Source organism: Pararge aegeria, chromosome 4 (genome assembly GCF_905163445.1).
Source record: "Pararge aegeria chromosome 4, ilParAegt1.1, whole genome shotgun sequence".
Taxonomy (NCBI): domain Eukaryota; kingdom Metazoa; phylum Arthropoda; class Insecta; order Lepidoptera; family Nymphalidae; genus Pararge; species Pararge aegeria.
In genome coordinates, this window is record NC_053183.1 from 7,703,243 (window position 1) to 7,725,605 (window position 22,363).

Below are 22,363 nucleotides of genomic sequence, written 5' to 3' on the forward strand. Positions count from 1 at the left end.
TTCATCGCATTCAGGTGGAAACACTTACCTACGGACGCACAAGACATCGTCTTGTCCTCGATTCAACTTGTCCACACGGACAAGTATGTTTTGACAAGTAGGTATTCAGTAGGTAGTAGGTTTCAAAATTGACACTTATAAACTTTCCTTTCGTAAATTGGAGAACTAGCAAAATGTGAGTTTACGGAGTCGGAAAGACATTACCATTGTTTATTATTCTTGTTCTTTAGACGATACGTTGTTCTTTAGTTTTAACGAAAGGTCAGTTACACAAATCCTGCAGGACATCCTGGTACGAGCGATCCGAAATGCGAAAATATCGCATTTATTAAGAATTTAGAAAGGATGATTTGGTCGAATTTTGCTATAAAATTTTTTTTTTAATTTTTTTTCTGTACATTTTAGAACAATTTAATAACTTGGCTCCCGGCATCAAAGTTTTAAATGATAAATCACTTCGTCTCCTAGGGGCACCTATACTGGAAACGTCAGTCCCACAGTTTATTGACGATTTAATTTCCAAATTTAGCAACACTTCCGATCGTCTATTCGAAATTAATCCACATATGGCTCTAACCATTATTCGCTTTTGTTTATTTGTTCCAAAATTTACGTATTTTCTTAGATGCTCACCTCTCTGGAAATTTAATTTTTTAATGGAAAAATTGGATACTTGTATAAAAAATATTCTTGTTAATATTTTAAATTGTCCCATAAGTAATCAGGCATGGACCCATGCCTCACTTTCGATAGGGTATGGCGGTCTTGGAATTCGCAAAATTTCGAGTGTTTCGCTGCCAGCTTTCCTTTCCTCTGTGTACAGTACCACACTCTTGTTCAAAAAATTTTATCCAATTCTTTGGGTCTGCTCTTAGTCCCACTATTTTGCCGGTTTCTTTTTCTTCACAGAGATTTTATTTAAAGAAATTTTTATCGAAGTTAACGTACCTAACACCTGAAATATTTCCAGAAGTTTCCAAGTAAAAGTTTTTGATCGAGAACACATTTCTCAAAACTTTAATAACACTTATTACTAAAACTCCAAGTACTGATGGATTCCAGAGTCCGAAGGTGCTGGAATTGCGTTTCCGCACCATTAAGCACAGCGTTGGTTGACGCCCAACGCGGTGGGTGAATAACCGCCACCGAGATACTGTACTGTACTGTACTGTAATACTGTTAACGGAACAGTAAAAAGGAGTCACACTTATTGTATAAAAATTTATAAAACGTGATATGCTTAAAGTGTGAAACGATTTATCTGAAATATTGATAATAATTCAAAACATACTGAGCAACATAAATATTAAAGCCGGTGAATGGAAATACAGGGTTGGCGAATTATATATTAAGTGAGCAATACAATCAGCCAATGTAATAAATAAATAGATTCAAAAAAGTCAATTTCTATTTTTGGCCTACACTATTCATATTTATTGTTAGGTGAGGATAGGTCAGAACATTTGAACCTCTACCGTCTACTTTCGTAATGAATAACGACAACACACACATCGCCACCTAGCCCCAAAGTAAGCGTAGCTTGTGTTATGGGTATTAAGATGACTGATGAATATTTTTATAAATAATATACATAAATAAATAGCAATATACATATAAATACCCAGAAACTGAAAAACATTCATGCTCATCACACAAACATTTTCCAGTGGCGGGAATCGAACCCACGGCCTTTGACTCAGAAAGCAGGGTCGCTGCAAACTGCGCCAATAGGCCGTCAAATAACTAGTAACTGGTATTTTCAAGTAGTCGTTTTCACGATTGGTAATCGCCACAATAAATACACTCTCCTAGTATTTGAGTAAGCAATTAGTTATTTCCTTTAAGGCCAGTTTCGGATACGGTAATCCGTGATAAAATTTGATTATCGGTCAATAACCGATTATCATTTTAAATTCGATAAATTTTACATTTGACTAACGTATCTATGTTTTGGAATAGTTTATTGGTCAATTGATAAACTATAGTTTTTAAAACTAACTGTTAATTTATTTCTATAAGATTAGCTTAGAAGTTAAAGGGGCATTCTGAAGGGTTAGGTTAAGTTTTAATTGGATATGTCTAAAGTTTAGTTTGAACAAGAACACTGTCGCAAAAGTTTCTAACAGATAGTCCTTTATGTAATAAAATAATTGGAATCTGATGAATAATATCGCCTCGTCACTAATCTATATAAGTTAGGCATCAAAACTTAGCTTTATTTTGAAGCAGGAAAAAGGTGGAATTATAATTAATACAATTTTATTAGTACACTTATTTCTCCGCTGTTTTTGCGTGTTACTTATAGATGCCCATAATCTAAAAAGCATCACGCAAATATTGACAAAGGCGTTTTTATAACATGAAGTGTAAAGGACCATGTATATTGTGCTTTTCATACGTGTAGCCGGTGGGTGACTTATCTGTAAAGCGCCTAAAATGAGTTGTGCGTCCAGTGCAATGATGGGTTCAGAGTGTTGATGGGGTTGCCTCGTTTCGGTAAGTATCGCGTCTCCGATGATTGCTGAAGCTTGAACCGATGATTTCTATGGTATTATGAGAAAAAGAAAAATTCTGAATACGCTTTCAGAATAGCAAGAAAATCCATTTATGCAGCACTGGGTTGGCCTGCATGTGTATTCTCAGTGCCCTGTAAAGGAACGTATGTCAAATAACGTACTAAGATAGCTTATAAATCATTTTTTAACTAATACAATTTTTAATTATTTTAATTTGTATTTTATATATTTTTCTTATTAGGTAATTAATGTAATATCTATAAATAAAGATTATTATTATTATATTGTGGCCAGTACGTTACTGTCAAAAGTTGCTGCTTGAATTATGAGTATTGAGACATTCACGCCGTGCGCTACTACGCCCGGCGAGGCGCCTAGTGACTATAACAAATGTATGGAAATACCACGGCACACGGGTAGTGTCGACGGGCGAGCATTGCGCGACGCGGCTAACATACATTAATTCAGCAGATCTCAAAAATAAAATGTTGGTATTTTAACAAAGAGTCTTATGATTAGTTAGTTGTACATGGCACGCCTGCTCAGACGCGTGATACGCGTTTTTTTTTTGGCCTTGCCTTCAAAGTATTTAAGCACGTTTTTTAGTAATAATTGACGGAGCAAGCCCACGTGATTGTAAGTGGAAAACCATCGTTAGGCATTTCGCAAGGCTACAAGCAAAATAGCCACCCTGTATCCGCCAACCTAAAACGAAGGTGCTAAGCTCATGTGCCTGTGATTAAACTGGCTTTTCAGATCGAAACACAACAATGGCCAAAGGAGCATAGGGTAGGTTCTTCTTTTCCGGACGGTATCTCTCACAAAAAGCATTACCACTACTAAAGATACTAATGCCCGTTTTAACTAAACCCCTTCACTCTAATCGTCACCTGAGCCTAGGTTCGGCCTCACGGCGCCCTTATGCTGACGATCCCATTGCTTCTTCGAGCCCAAGGCTCAAACTCTTTCTAGCAGAGCCTAATTTTAAGGAACGCTAAGAAGCCCGCGTTACGCGGTTTAAATCATTAGGTAACCTCAATATCAATAGGTATCACCTACAAACAATCTGAAAAATAAAACTATGAATCGAATGCCTAATGATTTAAGTGATGTCTATAGAAAAAAAACCTTTCAGCAACTCTTAGGTAGATTTGCCTAGGAATCTCCTTAGATTAGGAGTTACTTATTAAGGCATTGCCTTGTTCGTCGTCAGTGAAAACGGGCGTAACTTACGGTAATAAGCTATTTTTAAATTTCATTCAGTTAACAAGTTCATTCCTGTGCCATATCCCTGTACTTTGTATACATACTGAAGTAATTCCATTACGCCGCGTGCATGTTACCGTGTAAAATGGTTATAGCACTCCGAGGACTTGAACATAAAACCGCTACGAAGCTAGAAATAAAATAGCTAAGAGTAATAACTAATATTTCTTTTCTTTTAAGGTTTTTCCAAAGCGATGTTTTTTTGTTATTGACTGCAATCTCATCTGGAACCCAAATCTGCTATTACGATTGTGTGGAAGTGGTCGATCAATTTCAAAAATAATTAATACAACCTTAAGCAATTTGACAGTAAATAAAATGTGGTACCTAAAATAGACCTTGTAGCTTTTACGTACTTGCTAAGAAGCAAAATAAGAATATTTAAAAATAAAAATATACAATATACTTTACCTGCTAACAAACATTTCCTTACAAGCTAAGCACTTTTAACATACACACATTTTAGCTTGGGCTTGCTTGCTAAAGTCGCCTTCATAAAGAAAATAAATTTATTCATATTAAAAGTGTTGCAAACAGTGCACCTTATTTTAATATATATATATATATTATTAAATATATATATGATATATTATTTAATATATATATTAGTTACATCTTTTTTTCATTAGGACTTTATGTACTTGATCGACCACAATAGATACAACAGACTTTGGCCCCTAATGGCTAGTGATGACGTAGTCTAAGGTAGTAACGGGCCAACCGATTTCTATAAGTACCTTAATGACTTGGCGACCGATATCTCGGTAGTAACTAGTGAAGCATCCCACGAGACCAACTTGGCAAATTTCAAATTTCACAACTCCCATATTGCCCGGGAAACCATCTCGGAACCTCCCTTTTATAAGACCGCATTGCTCACCACTTCGCCGACGACGTCATCCAGATTTCCACTAAATCAAAAATTGTGATTTAATAACAGTAAAAACAAAGAGAATATTTCTGGAAAGTGCTTGTTACTGAAGAATGGAATATCAGATTCCCCGATTAGTTTTTGGCTTCGAACACTAATGGAATCAGTGGATAATGATAGGCATTTTAGATATTCGCGATGTTGAACCGAATTCAGTAGGTACAAGTGCTTACATAGAAAGTAGGTGGGTATATTTTAACCTAGATCCTAAATGGCTAAGGGATTTTTTTTTGATTGTGACCTTAAAATGGTAATATTTATGAAAAGAGGAAATTAGGCTTTACGTTAAAAATTAAAAAATATTTGTTTCATCCTTTTTTTTAAAGAGTACCTACCCCTCACCGAACGAATGGAAGCTTGTATAAAAGCCCTTAATTTTTAAGTGATGTCGATTTTGGTATTTAAGGCATTGCCCGTTTGTTTTCTCTTGACTGCATGGGCACCGCGGGAAAATTTCTTAATCAAATGGGATTTCAGGAATTCTACGCAAACGAAATTACGGCTCTAGTAAGTAATTACTTTAAAACCGCTATAGAGTTTATGTTTTGGATATTAAATATATAATATATTACATACGTGAGGATTATTCATAATACTCCGTCACTGTAATTAATTGTGGTACATTTTCGTTGGATCGCTTTAATATAATTATGAAAATTCATCGTCGCTCTCTCCTGCCTTAATTCACGGAATATATTGTTTGAGGTATCCACTCTACCACTTGACACGTACCAATTAATCCGCAATTTCGCACCATCAACTTAATGTGTACGGCCTTTGTTCTGCCTGCTAATAAATTGTTGTGAACTTATCGAGTTGACATAATCCTGTTTATTACGCGTGTTCATGTAATTTCATAATAAATGTACTAAAATAATATTATCGGCCACCATCCTGCATAAAAATGGCGTAGCGCTGCAACTCTAAATCCCTCTTCTAGTCTACATGTAGTATACAATTAAAACATCAATTAAAATGAAACACATAAAACAAACAACACAATAGACACAAACATAGACATAAAACTTCAATGTCATTAAACTTAACTATAAACTAACCTAAGTTTTGCAAAAAAAAATTAAGCAGGTAGTAGGTCTATCGGCTTAATTTTTTTTTGCATTTTATTTTTTATTAAGGAAATTTTGCGTTATTTTTAATCCAGTATTAAAAATGTATGTCGGATATTTAGCAGTCTGTGGCATTCGTTTGGAAATTAGTTTCCTTCTTATACGAAGTGATCTTATAACTTTTCAAATTCAAAAAGATTAGCTATCGCCGAGGACTGGCGACGCTTTTAATTTTCCATTTGCAACTCGCTTCAACTTTTAAAATCCATCAATCTTTGGTAATTGCACCTATATAATAAACATTGTACTATCGTTTCACAATAATAAAAAAAACTTTCACGGAGGATGACATAAAGCAATAGAGCTCAGCTTGAAATAAAAGTCCCAACTGTATAATTCGTCGGCTCAGAAAAATAATCCCACTTCTGCCGATGGCTTTGTTAAAACAGTCTATTTTCTGTTAGCGGCTCCTAATCGTAATATATGATCAGATTTGTAATGTTCGATGAACCTCGAAATTACCCCTAAACATGTCTGCGGCAGATACGGCGAGTTTGTTGTTATATAAAAATACTAGCGACCTGCCTCGGAATCGCACGGATGCAATATATGTAAGTATGTATGTAATTGTACTGGAGTTTAAATGTTGTGCCAGCCAGTCGCTCTGTCGCCGCAATTGAAATGTCTGTTCTGTCTCTGAGATATTCAGTTTAATAATATGCTGTAAAAAACAACGCATCTGATGTATTTTATTAAATAAGGATTGACGCCCAGCGCTCCGTGTCCAGGCTGATGCCGCCGCGCGGGCTCTGCGGGGCACGCTTGCGTCTCATACCTTAGTTACTCATATTCTACGTGCGAAAATTTTGTTCTTCCTTCACGCCCAAACTTGATTTAACTTTGATTGAACTTGATTTAAGCTTGGTAAAAAGCCCATTTATAAAATATTTTTGTAAAAAGTAAAAGATAAAAATGGATACTGTGGGTTATCGTTTGGAGAGAAACATATACCGTCGCGGACTTTTTTTATTGATCTCTTTGTATATCTTAAAAGATATACAATTAATTACTCGTGTCTCTTAGATTGATCGCGTGAGGTTTAGCGAGCGGTTGCAATGTAAGCGCACAAAAATGGATTTTTTACGACATTAAAAAAGCCATTAAAAAGAATTAGATAATAATAATAATATAATTAAAGCCATTACATTAAAAAGCCAAGAAATTAAAATATTTGTAATGACAAATATTTAAATTTCTTGGCTTTTCTCTTCTATAATGTGCATGTATACTACATGCAAACCTTCTCCTGGATCATCATCATTCTATTGTTGATAACTGCATTAAAATCCGTTGCGTAGTTTAAAAGATCTTAGCGCAGCAAGGGCAGGACCGGCTTAGTTTTTTATGGAAAGTTAATATATTCACCAAGAGATGATAGATCACCTAGATGATAGATCACCTAGCTATAGTGTATAATAATAATAATTAATTTCGTTCAGTTTCGTTAAAAACTTAGGATAATTCGGTCTAATTATAAACGTAGTGTACTAATCCCTAACGTAATTGATCCATTTGCGGAGCTATTTTGCAATGTTGTTGCATTAATACAACCCAAGCCATATATATAAACGGAGATTAAGAGCCGAACGAGGTTGCATTATATAACCACGAAACTACACTATTACAGTATATCTAGTAAACATAAAGCATATATCCGCTTCTGCGGATTGCGATGGTCGTCCGGGAATCGTAAAGCACTGACCATCTTACTTCTAATATAAACCCACTTATATTATTACAAGATTATTAATCTTAAGAGTTATTTCCACTCTAGGAGTCGTTAAGTGATACCACGTTCGAATGACGTAAGAAAACGGGGATCACGTTGGCGCCAATTTAATATGGCGGACCTTTTGTAGATTATCTCTAAGATCTCCACGGTGAGGCCTAATCAAAACCAAGGAATATTGTTGGACAAATACAAACACAAGTACAGATTACAGAAAGACACGTGCTATTATAGATCTGTACTAACCTTTAGTCATTAATTTTATATATTTGGTAGTAAACATTACACATTTACAGATAAACTATTATTTTAAATCCCGTAAATCATCCTTACCGCTAAGTACTTTTTGCTTTACTCTCGCTGGGATTTCGTTATGAAGCTTTTTTAAAATATCTTTTATGAATATAAATGGAGAAAAAGTATCGGTAGTATGGTTTCCGATAACGAGAATAAATATTCAATTATTTTTTTACGTTCACGCGTTGTTCATGCAAATGTCATTATTTTGAATGTTTATTCAATAACAAATGATTGAGTTTACGCAACCGACCTAAATAAATAAAATCTAGTGGAATTAATTTTGATTTATTCAATGAGAAAATAGGATTAATATAGTTATGTTTCCATGATATTCAATTAAATACAAATATATAATAATATACTATAAAAAATTAAATACAAATATTGGTTTCAGTGTCATAGAGTTCACCAGAAGATAGCTACAAGCTTGAGATCAGAACACCACCACAAATACCTACATACTAAATAACATTTAATCTTAAGTCCACTCTTGGCAGATTGGTTGTGATTATAGGTTACGATCCTGTATACCTCTTGCTGTCTTGCTCCTATTATGTCCTCGCTTTATTAGTTGCATAGCGAGAACACTCAGTATAGAAAAGTGGAAGAACTGTTTAGGTCCGTCCTTCTTGTTCTAGATCAACAATGTGGACAATGGACGCGTGTCTTTGCCGCAACCTCAAGGTCGAGACGAATACACGCATTTCACGAGATGTTCAATGATATATTTTCACCATTTGGTAGATTATTTACGCTTAGTCTAGGTTAAATTTCCTGTGGGCATTTGGAAGCTTTAGTTTTAAGTTTTGCGAATGTAATTATCGACATCGTTTCGGTACTCATTTGTCCGTTTTGACACTACAGTCTTGCATCACCGGTAGCGTAAAATCACCACCAAGTAGTCAGTGGTGTGCATAGAGGGTATGCCCAGGGTATGCAGATGATATCAAATGAAAAAAATCTCCAGTATGAGTTATAAATACTTGAGGGTAGGCTTTTTATAACTCTTACAATGCTTACCCTTAAGTTTTTTATAACTCGTACTGGAGATTTTCTTCATTTTATATCGTCTGCATACCCTGTGCATACCCTGTATGCATGCCACTACAAGTAGTGCTGTGCTGCCATTTGGACCAGAATATGTGAACATTTTCGAGGTACTTCTTACAAAATTAAAAACAAATAAAAAGCATCAAATTTATTGGGCTATCTTTATTTTCATACAAAAGACCCATTCTTGACATTTGTTTCTTTCAAATGTTTTCCGTAATTTCGGATAACATGGTTTATTCTGCAGTTCCAATTTTCAATAACGCGTCCGAATATTTCGCCTGGTATTTGGCGCATAACGCGAGTAGGTAAAGTTGGCTTCCAGTTGATTAATCGTACGCGGCTTATCCTTATTTACTTTGGAGTTTGGACTTTACATTGCCCCTAAGGAAAAAATGTAGGGGTGTGATGTCACTTTGATTTCGTCTACTTTAAATATCCCAGACATGTCATTAGAACTGTAATGTTTGACCTGCGGCACAGTGAACCTAGTCTGGACCTAAAGATCCAATTCTGTAGAATCTGTTTGCTACTTTGATAGTACAATTCGGCTATTTAAAGGTATTTTTTTTGTATCGAACATTGATTTAATATGTTACTAATTCAGGTACATGGAGGTCAGTAAAATAAAACTATCAGTGTTTCAGACATATTTATTTATATGCCATACTATTTTATCTAGGTAAGGTTGTACATTTATTCCGACACCCATTTGTTAGTTTTCTTTCACAGTTTTTTCAGTTCGTAAATATCCATTGAATTAAGAAAATACAGAATCCTCATTCAGCCATTTTTGTATGCAATGAGTGTTCAAAAATAGTGAAAACGCGTCGCACACGTTTCACTTTACACCCGCGGAATGTAAAATTTTTCCCCTTTTATGATGAAACGTTTTGAAATAAAATTAGGGGTAAAATAACTTTCAACTGCTAAATGGTGTGAAGCGACGAGCCGTTGGTTCGAGAAACCATACTCAAGTGGTGTGGTTTTTGAAGCTTCAATCGTGTACACAACTAGTACACGGTTTCTGTATGCTCTTAATTCTGTGTAAATATCTTATGCTGCCAGCATCTTAGAGACTATGCCTCGCTGTGGTGGCCTTGCATTAATCTTTATCTAAATAAATAAAATTAAATGTCTGTTTTATGACAGTGTTTTTCAGGAAACTATAACTTCTAAAGTGAGTACCTATTCCAAATATAGGTTCAAACCTCATCAACTATTGTTAAATTTATGAAGTTCAAAGCGATGTGATGGCCGTAATTCTGATGAAATAGTTGTAGATATCTGATGTTCTAGTAAATTTTCTCGACAGAAATACTTCGTAACTCTATAATTTTGGTTATTTATAAATTTATTTTGGCAACTAAAACTGCAAAAATTTAAAATGAAAGTGTGTAAAGAGCAGCCACGCATTTAGTTTGCAACGTTTTGATATCGAATTTGGCACTTCCTGATAATTAATCATTGCATTACCCAAACACTTTTCTCTAACGTTTAATAAATTTTACACTTAATTTATTTTTAGGAGCCAATATAACAGCGAATGGATCAGATCTCACTGCATATGGCACTGCTGGCTCTACTTTATAGTTCAGTATCACTTGAGCGAGTGCTGCTCGCATTTGCATCATGCCGTATCGTTTACCTGAAAACAATAATTTGCGTTATAAAATTTCTTTATTTCCAGTAGACCGAGTTTATAAGCACTTTTGTGACGTCAGGTTTGTAGTGACTCTACCACCGGGTCGAAAGACAGATGATGCTACCGAGAAGACGCGGCAAGGAGCAGTTTGCATTTTTAAACATCATTTTACAGTTTAACAATATTTTCATTTTTTCTATCTTGTAAGAAATGAGATCGGAGCGGCCTGCTTCCAAGCAGCCTTGAAAACGCTACTTTGCGGAATTTCATGATATACTAGAAGGAGGAGGAGGTTTGTTTATTGTAAAGTAAACTTCTTCTGAGGATGTTCCGGTGTCTGAGCGAAACGTGCGTGGTGAGTACATTGCCGAAGATCTGTTTGGTGTGGAGTATAAAGATTGAAGAAATTATAAATTACACCATACAGATTCCTGTGCTTCTCATAGGAAATAAAGCTTAATTTTCATAGCGTTACTGACTCGTTGTAGGATTGATAGTCGATGCCTTAAAAAAGAATCTTAGGAAACAAAAAGCTTTCATCTCTGACAAGATGAAAAATCATTATTCAATTGTTGATATTAGAAAAGAGCAAGTATAGAATTTGCCTACCGAACCGTTGGTAGAGTCTTAATTTATTTAATTTATCGTTAATAGTGCTTATAAAATAGGCTTACTTGAAATAATTTTAATTTAAATTTCGAATTTGAGGTGAAAATATTACCTATACAAAATCTAGGTCCTTCGCCAAAGGGAAGAAAATTATAGTTAAGATTATCGCCTTCTGAACAGGAATTAAAACGCTGAGGCCGCCATTCTTCTGGATCAGGGAAATACTCATCATTGTAATGTAATGCAAGTACGTTTATGAATACAGGTAAACCCTTTTCTATTGTAACGTGGTCATCCAATTTATATTCTTTCTGACAAAGTCGATCCAAATATGGTACTGGAGGGTGTTTACGCATTGTCTCTGGAAAAATATAATGCAACTGAGTAATTAATAAACTCCGTCACAACATGTGATATCTTAAATTGATGCATAATCGACATAACTTAAAACAATTTACATCCTCTGCTGGACATAGGTCATTTGTAGAAAGTTTCAAACCCACGGGCCTGGGCCGCTCGTTTGATATCGTCCATCCACCTCATTGGGAATCACCCAATGCTTCGTTTACCGGTCCGGGGTCAGGGACCCTAACGTCTATCGTTAGTCCGAGCTATTTGCCCCGCCCACTTCAGCTTCACGACTCATTGGTCTATGTCGGTAACTCGCCAAAGGGTCTCCTCATTTCTCAGGTAGATATACTCCAAGCATAGCTCGCTCCATCGCCATTTGGGTGACTCTGAGCCTTCTTATGAGACCCATACTAAGTGACTACGTTTCAGAGCGTTAAGTCATCACTGGCAACATGCACTGTTTGGAAACCTTGGTCTTCCGGCTTCATTAAAATAAATAGTTTTAAATAGTATCTACCGTGAAGACATGCAGTTAAATACTTCAGTTCCATCAAATTATTATAATCCATAATTTCAATATCGTTTTGATTTACCGCTTTTTTTATTTCATCGTAAAGCATTTCCTGTGGAAGAAGAGTAAAATTTAATTCATATTTTTCCAGGATAAAAATAATCCAATTGTTAAACAAAACATCAAGTTAATTAGTATTATTCAAAGACCTAAAGTAAAGCACAAAAATCAATCAAAATCTATTAAGCGGTTTTAGACTGAGCAAGTATTAATAGAATTGCTTTTCAAATATATCCACGACTTATATATATTTTTCGGATCAAATAGTAGTTTATAGTTCCGAGCCAAATAGGCAAAAATTTGAAAAGAATCACAAGTATATTGCTGTGGGATTAACGAGCACAAAAAGAAACATTTTCGCCTTCCTAATATTACTAAGTTAAATTAAGAAAATTAGAATTAAGAACGAACCTGTTCTTCTGGATGATAAGCCAGTTCATGCAGACAATAACTGAGAGTAGAAGATGAAGTTTCAATAGAACCCAATATAAACACAGCTACCTGCGCCAACATTATATCATCAGCTAATTCTATAAGCACACAAATAATTTAAAGATGAGTATTTCGAAATTATTTTTAAACAATTAATTTTTAAATTTTTCACAACATAAGAAATATATGTTATTCATACACGATTACGTAAAGTTTCCCGACCGGAATAAATGACTAAGTTACTTCTAGCGCAAGCAGTAAGTTTTTCTTACATATTTATTAAAAACTAAAAAATATAATGTATGTAGCGATTATTGGTTATACTGGTTATGTAATAGTGGAATTGAAAGAGTGCATAAAATCCTAAAATGTTATCAACTTACGCGAGCTAGCGTCGACTGGTAGCTTTACATTTTCTTTTAAACTCAGCAAGTGATTTACCAAATCTTTATAGTTCGCGTTTTTAGCTTTATTTCGTTCTTCAACAACTTTCCAGAATAACTTTTTTATATATTCAGTAGCTTCCTCAGAGAAAAACTTTAGTCTGTAAAACAATATTTATAAAATTGACAACGTATTCCCAACCGAGTCGGAATCGGAACCGTCGAATCTTACTCGGTCGGACAGCATTTGAAAACTTTGTTATGAATATGCATCCAAATTCCTCAGTGCCTGAAGACCAAACTTTTCAAATCAAGAGTTAAAATTAGATTAAAAATTAAATTATTTTACATTGAAGCCGATTTTGAATATTTAAATGCTATTATTATACTAGGCCATAACAAGATATATTTTATGACTTAATTTTTATTAACAAGGTAAGTAAAGTTCTCTAAGAATGAGCCCTATGAAATCCTGTAAGTATATTTCACTAACCTTAAAATAGAAGCAAAAGCGGGCATAAGAAAAATTAACGTGAATTCTAAGCCACGCCAGAATGTCCATTTGACCATGTGACTTGTTATAAACCACAAAGGTGAGTTTTGGTCATTTAAAACACTAACTCTTATTCCAAAAACACTGTAAGCCACAGTATCTGATGTGTACATCGAAAATAGTTCCTAGAAAACATTAGACGTGTAGCATCAGTATATTGTATTTCAGGATTAGTAGTTATTATAGATTACATTTAGCATTCCAATATCTGCTGAGTTTGGCCATCGGGGCTAATTTAATGGAATATAGAATCCCAAGTTACCCGATCTCTTCCCTGAAAGTCGGGGGAGATTTATCTCATCAGGAAATATGTCCTCGGTGAACAAAAAAACTCAGAATATGTTGTTGATTAGTCTGGTTTCCGAGTTTGGGTTGATATTTATTGAGTAGGTTTCAGTCTAAAACTTAAAATACGAGCACACTGAGAGAAAATTAGCATTTTCCTCTTCTGTGCATTGGAGAGCATATAATACCGGTGGCAGCTCCAAATCCCTCTCTTTATTTGAGAGTATGTATATAGTCAAAAGCCGTGATAGCCTAGTGGTTTTCAGCTTTATAGCCGGGGAACAAGTTCGATGACACCTCTAACTTTTCGTAGCCATGTGCGTTGTCATATAAGCAATTAAATATTACTTGCCTTGACGGTGAAGTAAAACATCGTTAGGAAACCTTTATGTCTAAGAGTTCTCCATAATGTTCTCAAAGGCGTGTGGAGTCTACAAATTCTCACATAGCCAGTGTGGTGGACTTCGAATCTTTTTGAAAACTTTTTGACAGCCGATTGGCGCAGTTTGCAGCGACCCTGCTTTCTGAGTCCAAGGCCGTGGGTTCGATTCCCACAACTGGAAAATGTTTGTGTGATGATCATGAATGTTTTTCAGTGTCTGGGTGTTTATATGTATATTCTAAGTATTTATGTATATTATTCATAAAAATATTCATCAGTCATCTTAGTACCCATAACACAAGCTTCGCTTACTTTGGGGCTAGGTGGCGATGTGTGTATTGTCGTAGTATATTTATTTATTTATTTATTTATTATTTTATTCTATTACAAGATATTTATTGTTTGTGTGTCAGAAGCATAAATAAATCCTCAAGCTAATTACTAACTACTAGTTCAAGTATTATTAGTAGTAATACTTTAAGTAGTCTAAGTAATTGTACCTTAAGATCGACCATTTCTTTTTTGTCAACGTAGTCTCGTTTGATTTTCAGTACCAATTCTTTTGCATTGAGGTTCATAAGTTCGGTTATAATCTTAAGGCGCATAGCTGTAAACATGGGAGAGAGCTCGTGCCTCATATTTTTCCATATTGGATTCTGTAACATAATAAAAATAACTTTCTTTGTTTTTGATTCGTTCGCTTCTTAGATCTACTATTCTATCATCTATAATCACTATTCTGAGTCCTGCTGCCAAAAAAGTATATTGCCAACGTAGTCTTAATTTATAAAAAAAAAATCACTGCGACAGTCAAACATATAGAGGAACAATCAAAATAGAAACGCTATCACATTTATAATATTAGTTCTTGATCTACACTTTTAGGTATAGTAAAACTTGTAGCACATCTTGATGATGATCAAAAATTAAAAGTTCTAAAGAACGCCCAAGTCAGAAAATAAAGCAACAGCGCGGGTAGGCGGTACAATGCTTTTCGTTATATTAAGACGGTTTAAAAAAGTGTTCACTATTAAAAATAGGATCACATTAAATCCTCATTTAGTTTTCCGCACTGGGGTCCATTACTGGTTGTCTTAAACTACGTTTAGTAGTAAAATCACAAAAATGCAATATCATCTCTTGCTCATTGTAATAAGGATTTTTAAATTTAATATTGCCTAGAAATCAATGCAAAAGTGACCGTTCATATGGCTTTATAATAGATAGAGCGATATATACAGTAACTAAAAAAACAATATAAATAAGTCTCTTACCTTGACAGTAAACAAATTCAGGCAACCAAGAGGGTCCGTAGCATTTGAATACAAAAATCTATCTTGAAAGTACAAAAAATCTTTATTGAGTATCTTCTTTGCAAGTTCCGGTGTTTGTACCATCAAAGCAGGCTGCCAACCGAGAAATATTCCAACATAATCTCGCGGATGCCTTGATTTCAATTCAAAACAGTATTCCCAAAAACTTTTTCTCATGACAAACCCTAAATTACCGATAAATAATTTGGGTGTATCGTATGGAATGCCGCGATCTTTCCAATAACGGAATAGTCTGTATGAATATAAACATAGTAATAAAAAGAAACTTAAAAGAACCCAGAGAATAAAATTCGCTATCATACTTGTGTATGAATGGCCAACAATATTACAACTAATAGAAATCACACTTTATGTTCAGTCGAGGAATAAACATCAATTATGATATAATATTATTATCTGTGTATATTATTTACACCGATAATATTTATCATTGCCACGTTTATTCAAGTACTTGTCACTAGAATTGCCTTTATTCGCATCTTTGTTTGCATTGTAGACCATATACATAATAAGACAAGTTCATGTTGATAATAGATATAGTGTAAAAAATCTGGATGTCAAGAGCTTATCAACATGAAATTGTCTTATTATGTATATAGTCTTTTCAAAACTTTTAGTACAATAATAGTAATAAATTAGTGTTTATAATAGTAATAGAGTAGTTTTTTTTTTTAATGAAATAATAAGCAATGTGTTATATAAATGAAAACAAATGAAATAGAAAGTTCTGTTCGGTATGATTGTATGATTTAATTATTTTTTAATATTTTAAAACAATCTAGACATATCACTCTATTTTTTTCTTCTTGTAAAAATTGAGGCACCAAGCCCACATGATGCTTAGCGGAAAACCCATCGCGTATAAAAAGAGCTAAACATCGCATGGCATGCAAACACACTTTCCATAAAGCCACCAACTACCTAAGGCGTAGGATTTAAGCCTGATGTTCTCGTTATTACACCGAAAACCATGGTCCTTTCTGTCTGGAACACAACAGCTTCTGACGGCAGAAATAAGCATGGTGATAGTACCTACTTCCCCGGACGAGTTCTATCCCAAGTAGCTCTGCTACAAATAATAAATCATTTATATGTACTGATTTCAGCACCTTTTGGCAACTTCGTTTGTCCTTTTAATTTAAAAGTAAATTTTGGTTCGATATTCTACGTCAAATATTCAAATTTCGACCTTATTGTCCTGCTAAATATCTGTGACCAGCGGATAGTTGTACAGAATTATGCAGACTGACTTAAAAAAATCAATAATTCGTTTATTTCAGTCGCATATTCGTTCGTTTAGACCTCTTTTTCATGTCAGAAAACGATCGAGATCATAGATATTAACACCACATTTACAAGCCACCTTTCTCGTTAACTTTCAAATCTTCCGCAATGGACGTCTGAAAGAATTTGGAAAGACAACCTGACAGATTAACCTATACATATACTAGTATTACACAAAACACCATTATTATAAAACTATTACGGATTCCTATCTGTCATAACACACTCAAGGATAAAGTTAAAGCGTCTCTAAGAGATAATGTAATCGTAGAAACACGTTAGAAACCTGGGCATGTCGTCGATTTTCATAATACTATTTGCCCTAATTTTTTTCCGTAAAGAGGATCACCTTTGACTTCAATAATTACTACGCAACCCCAAAGCGCCACAAGTTATCTTATCTATAAACATGTTTCTGTTATTTTTTGCCGTCTAAAAAATTTGTTTACGTTACTGGTCGCCCAGTGGCCACTCGACCATAATTAATTCAATAAATTTTAAGTGTACTAAGGTTCTATTGTCAATGACTACTTCTATAATCCCACATTTCACCAAGGCTACACTGTTAATTTGATATTTTGTGTCAAACATATTATTTACCAATTTAATAAAAAGTATAAAAAATTCGCGAGTGCGCCAACTATTTTTTTTATAGATTTTTGTTTTAAAAAAAATATTAGCCCTCTGCACTCCTCCTTTATATAAGCTACTACTACGGGAATTTCATTTTCATCCATCCGCGCAATTTTCACTCATTTGTCTGGTGTTCAGCATATTCAACAGCGGATCACGAGAGCTTGATTCTTGATTTTCTGACGTATTAAGTTTTTCTGGAGTTATGAAATGTGGACCCACTAGTCCACCAATGGTCGCCAGGTACGGATACGGATTTCCAAATAACACGGTATTAGCCATCTGTGTCCTGCGGCTCGTTTAAAATTGCCAAACTACTGGGGTGTGGCGGTGATAGCCCTGTAGATCTTCGTAGATACTGCAGTTAATTTCAGTATTGAAAGTTAATTTAAAGATAACGATTATATGTTCATTACATAATGAAGCCCGAATTATGTTTTCTTTTACAGTACATTACCAATGAGTATGGGTGGTATTGTCTGCAAATAAATAGAATATACTATATTCATCATAAAAAAATGCCCCTTTTCCATAATAGTATCAAGTATTCATTATTATGCAAGCGACGAGATTTTGTGATCATTTAATATCGGGCTTTAAATTTATCAAATTAATCTGCAATCAGCATTTTTAATGGATGGCTTTGGTAAATTCTAAAATGCAATTCAAAATAATCTATTACAAATTAGTTTTTCCTCAATTTGATTGATGAATCCTCTAATCTGGTTTATAAGTAAGCTACAAATATTTATTATTTTGTTTGATTATTGCTGTTACTCCAAATTATTTATCTAATAAATGGTTTGATATCTACACGATACTTGATATCGGTTTTTCACAACTTCTTACTGTACACATGATATTATTTTATTTAAAACTGTACTTTAAACTTTATAGCAAGTTGATATTATTACGAGCTCTGGTTCCAGGACTGGAAAAACTACATTGATTCTTGAAGCTGGTACCTTAATTGCGCTCGTCCCTATAAGTTACAAACTTGCTATACCTATTAGTTTAACCGTTTGAAAATTATTATCAGCTCTTGGCTACTGTAGGGATTTAGGTCATATAATATTCTTAGTATGCCTCAGAGAGCTCTAAGCCGTTGGTATAGATTATATCGTCATTACTAACATGCGATGATAATCTTTTAAGTCTGCCAACCCAGATCAAAGCAGCGAGGTGGATTTATGCTTTAAAACCCCTGTCTCCGCATGAGAGAGATCTGTTGCCAGCATTGAAAAGTTTATGAATTTCCTTCGCTCGAATGCTCCTTCAACATTGCATTAAAATTTCATATTGATCGGTTTCGGAGAGTTTCGGAGACAGACAACGGAATTTTTCAAAAAAAGGCACAGAAAATCAACCACAATTGCTGCAATCGCATAAATATGCATTGCTTTCACAATCATACAACATAACTTCACGTTTGTACACTTAAAAGATTTACATAGACGTATTCAGTTTATTGGGATACACATTTTCTATCAAAGTTAATAGAAGTTGCAAATTTCTTCGCGACGGACATGTAGCACATTGTATTAAAGCTTGATTTATACAAAAATGGATTTTGTTTATAGTTGGTATAAGATTTATACACTAAAACCGGTTATTTTTGGTTAAAAAAATTATATTTCCACAGGTATCTTATGATAAAATCATAAAATACTTATGGCAATGTGATAATCTTAGGGTGATTTGTTTTATGTTATTATGTCCAGAATCAGCTGATGTTTAGCACACAGAATGTTTAAGAATTTAATGATAAAGTTATAATATACATTAGTTGGTAAGCATAGTTTAGGCACGGTGCGTTAACTACCTGCCTTGCGCTTAATGAAATTTTAGATGGAGGTAATGGAAGCTTTTAAGCTTTTCTGGTAAAGATATTAACGTGTAAAAAATGAGCTTTAATAGCTATTCTTACTTTATTTATTTCCGACATAAAACAACTAAAAAAATACCACGAGCACTTACGGAAAATTTACTGCTTTCAATTATACAACAATTTTGTTAACAAGAAAATGTTTATAAAAAGATTATATAAAAAGGTAAACATACCAATGTTTGTGTCCAATGTAAAACTATGAAAATAAAACCGTAAACAGTAACAGCATTTACATTACGTGTTAAATTTTTTAAGCTATATCTATGTAAAAAATATTTTTTTTTCCAAACAGATCCAATTAGTATCATAAATGTTAAACGTAGATTTGAAGTACTGCTAAAGTTTTTTTTTCACTGTAAATACATAGATTGTTAATACTTTAAGTTGTTTCAACCTTATTTAGCAGCACTGAGTACCTTACTACCTCGCTAGTAGATAGCTATCGTCTTCTTATAAATAAACCTACCTAGATAATTCTTTGGAAGTTAGGAGGTAACTCGATCTGATCACAACGATGCTCAAATTTATTTGTGGCGGGTTTGATGTACCGTCGATGCTTGGGCAGCTCCTGCGGATATTCGCTCCTGATATGAGCATACGCCTGTGGAGGTGCATACTGTTTGTGGAACCTGCCGCACGCACAGTAGCCCGTGCTCGCTCGCCAATACCGCGCATACTGTTTGCGATCAATGCTGTCCTAGAGGCTAAACCTGATCTCGATGTATTTGCTGATGAATGGATGAAGATCACGCGCCAGTGTCTGGAGTTTTGTGAGAAGTTGTTTTAAACGTAGATCAATAATTCTTTGAAATTGTTTTTGTTTTTCTTTAAATAATCACATATTCACAATGATACATTGCAAATAATCACAGTTCCACTTAGCTAGGCACGTATGAAATATTTGCTCTCCAAATATGCTCTCGGCTAATCAGGCCTGTCCACTGTGTTATTGATCTGCAAGAGCGGGACACAATAGGAGTAGTGTTGCCCAAATTCAGTCTTGGTCTTGCAGTCTTGGTCTTGTTCTTGCGTTTTTGCAAGACCAAGACCAAGAACAAGACCGCGTATTTTTAGCAAGACCAAGACCAAGACTGACCGTGCAAGACTTGAGCAAGAACAAGACATAGCCTGCAAGACTCTTGCGTCTTGCAGCTAGGACTTAGCGCTATTTCACGGAGTAGTTAGGTGTAACAGTTCGGTGTATAGGTAGGTAGGTACGCTTAGGAATTCTATGAGACGCAAAAAACTATATCAAAGAATATGAAAAACTGGACCTATGCGCATTACCATAAACATAGCGAATAAAAAAATATCTATTAAAATCAAACTGAGTGCATGCATAGTTATGTTTTAACCATCGGCACTTTGATAATGCGGCATCAAAGGTTTTGTACTTACTTCTCAAAGAAATTTGCCGCTTATCGGAAGTACATGGTTATGATACACGCGCCGGCGGCTTCTTTTGAAATCTAAAACAATCGTTGCCGCCGCGCCGAAATCATAACATTTGACACTATTCATGCAAAATAATTTCAAATTTTAAGAGTACCTACAGGTGTTCCAAAGAATAAATAAGTTTCAGAGTGCTTAGAATGAAAATGAATACATTATACTGATCACGCAAGTAGTATTATGATTAGGATAAAATGGTGAGGATAGGTAGTAGATGTCATAATAATTCATTCTAGTAAGTAATTATAATATTGATTACTTATATGGTTTTAAACTAATTACTTAGGTACTATTATTGTACATTTAGTCATTATATTTCTTAAGTTTTTACAAGAAAAAATAGCAAAAAAGTGTTCGAATATCTCTGAGAGAGATGATGAGAGTAAGTATTTACTAGCTGTGCCCGCGACTTCGTCCACGAGGAATAGTAACTTTGGAGGTATAGTGACGTTCAGGATTTATTTATTTATTTTAAAACTTCTGTCATCAAACATACAAACGAACTCTTCAGCTTTATTCAAATAAATGATAAATCGTAAAACTCTTTTATTAAATTTCTTATAAGTTGAGGGTTCAATCTCTTTCTAGACAGATAAGTATTGTTCTTTAAAATACAGTCAAGTTATTGTAATTAATTTGTTTTTTTACATGTTTTAGCAAATGTAAGCTTATAAATCATAAATGTTTATTAAGAAACAGTTACTTCCATGGAAAACGACATATAGGTCAGTTGATTTTTCGAATTTCTTATCAAATCTTCAGTTATTTATTAATCTGCTTGATCTTTACTATGGCTATGTTAATTCAAGCTCACAATGTTCCAATTCTAATACGTTTTTCTAAGATTTAAAGTAAACTTTAATAAATAGTAATAGACTAATAGGTAATTGCAAGACTTGCAAGACTCTTGCTGCAAGACCAAGACCAAGACCAAGACTGGGAGCGCAAGACCAAGACCAAGACCAAGACCAGGTGTATTGGCGCAAGACCAAGACCAAGACTGGCTAAGTCTCGTCTTGTTCTTGCATTTGGGCAACACTAAATAGGAGATAAATTAATTCATATTACACAAGCAACAACGACCTTTTGCATGCATATATTTTGTTCGTAGCAGGAGAATCTGTGTTTCTTTTTTATTCTTCTTCTGTATTTTTATTTGTGTGCAAATAAAGAGAATAAATACATAAATAAAAAAATAAATCTTGTCAGCTGTTATTAAAACTGATTATGCTTGCAAGTCACGAATTTTAAACAGAAAAATCCTATACGTAACAAATTTGGGCTTACTAAGGTAAGCATAATGTTGGTTTATGTAATAAAAAATGGGTTAAGTTAAAAAAAGTTAAATTATGTCTGAAGTTAAGGCGCTATTGTAAAAAATAGTGCATCTGAATTTCTGTTTTGAGATATTGATAAAGGACCTAAGATCTACACAAATCTCATAACCCATGATCTAAATTGTACTGTCAACACACGTAACTGACCTTTGCGCTATGTTTTTTTGTGGCATAAATATGTTTGACCCTATCTATCTACTCAGATTTTTTTTAAATAGCAATAACCCTTGAGTAAATTTTATTCGTTTATATACGTCCGTGTAAATAACTGCCTAAATCTTTAAAAATCTTAATTTATATGACTA

General features: G+C 34.2%; 1 protein-coding gene across 1 annotated transcript; it reads right to left on the minus strand.

The window, feature by feature from the left end:
- Positions 1-9,558: 9,558 nt before the first annotated feature.
- LOC120623262 (cytochrome P450 6k1-like) lies at positions 9,559-15,803 on the minus strand. The gene is made up of 8 exons (XM_039889182.1): positions 15,405-15,803; positions 14,631-14,786; positions 13,404-13,588; positions 12,911-13,071; positions 12,507-12,625; positions 12,042-12,147; positions 11,286-11,534; positions 9,559-10,567 (listed from the first exon to the last, which is right to left on the minus strand). The coding sequence occupies exons 1-8, from the start codon at positions 15,762-15,764 to the stop codon at positions 10,410-10,412; spliced, it is 1,494 nt and encodes a 497-aa protein (XP_039745116.1). The 5' UTR covers positions 15,765-15,803; the 3' UTR covers positions 9,559-10,409.
- Between the last annotated feature and the right edge of the window lie 6,560 nt (positions 15,804-22,363).

Excerpts from the sequence above, each read along its gene's own strand:
- LOC120623262 (XM_039889182.1), bottom strand. The coding sequence starts at position 15,764 with ATGATAGCGAATTTTATTCTCTGGGTTCTTTTAAGTTTCTTTTTATTA. Across the intron at positions 13,589-14,630 it reads AAGAAATGGTCGATCTTAAG|GAACTATTTTCGATGTACAC; the intron begins GTACAATTACTT and ends AATGTTTTCTAG. Across the intron at positions 10,568-11,285 it reads AGGACCTAGATTTTGTATAG|GTAAACGATACGGCATGATG; the intron begins GTAATATTTTCA and ends TATTGTTTTCAG.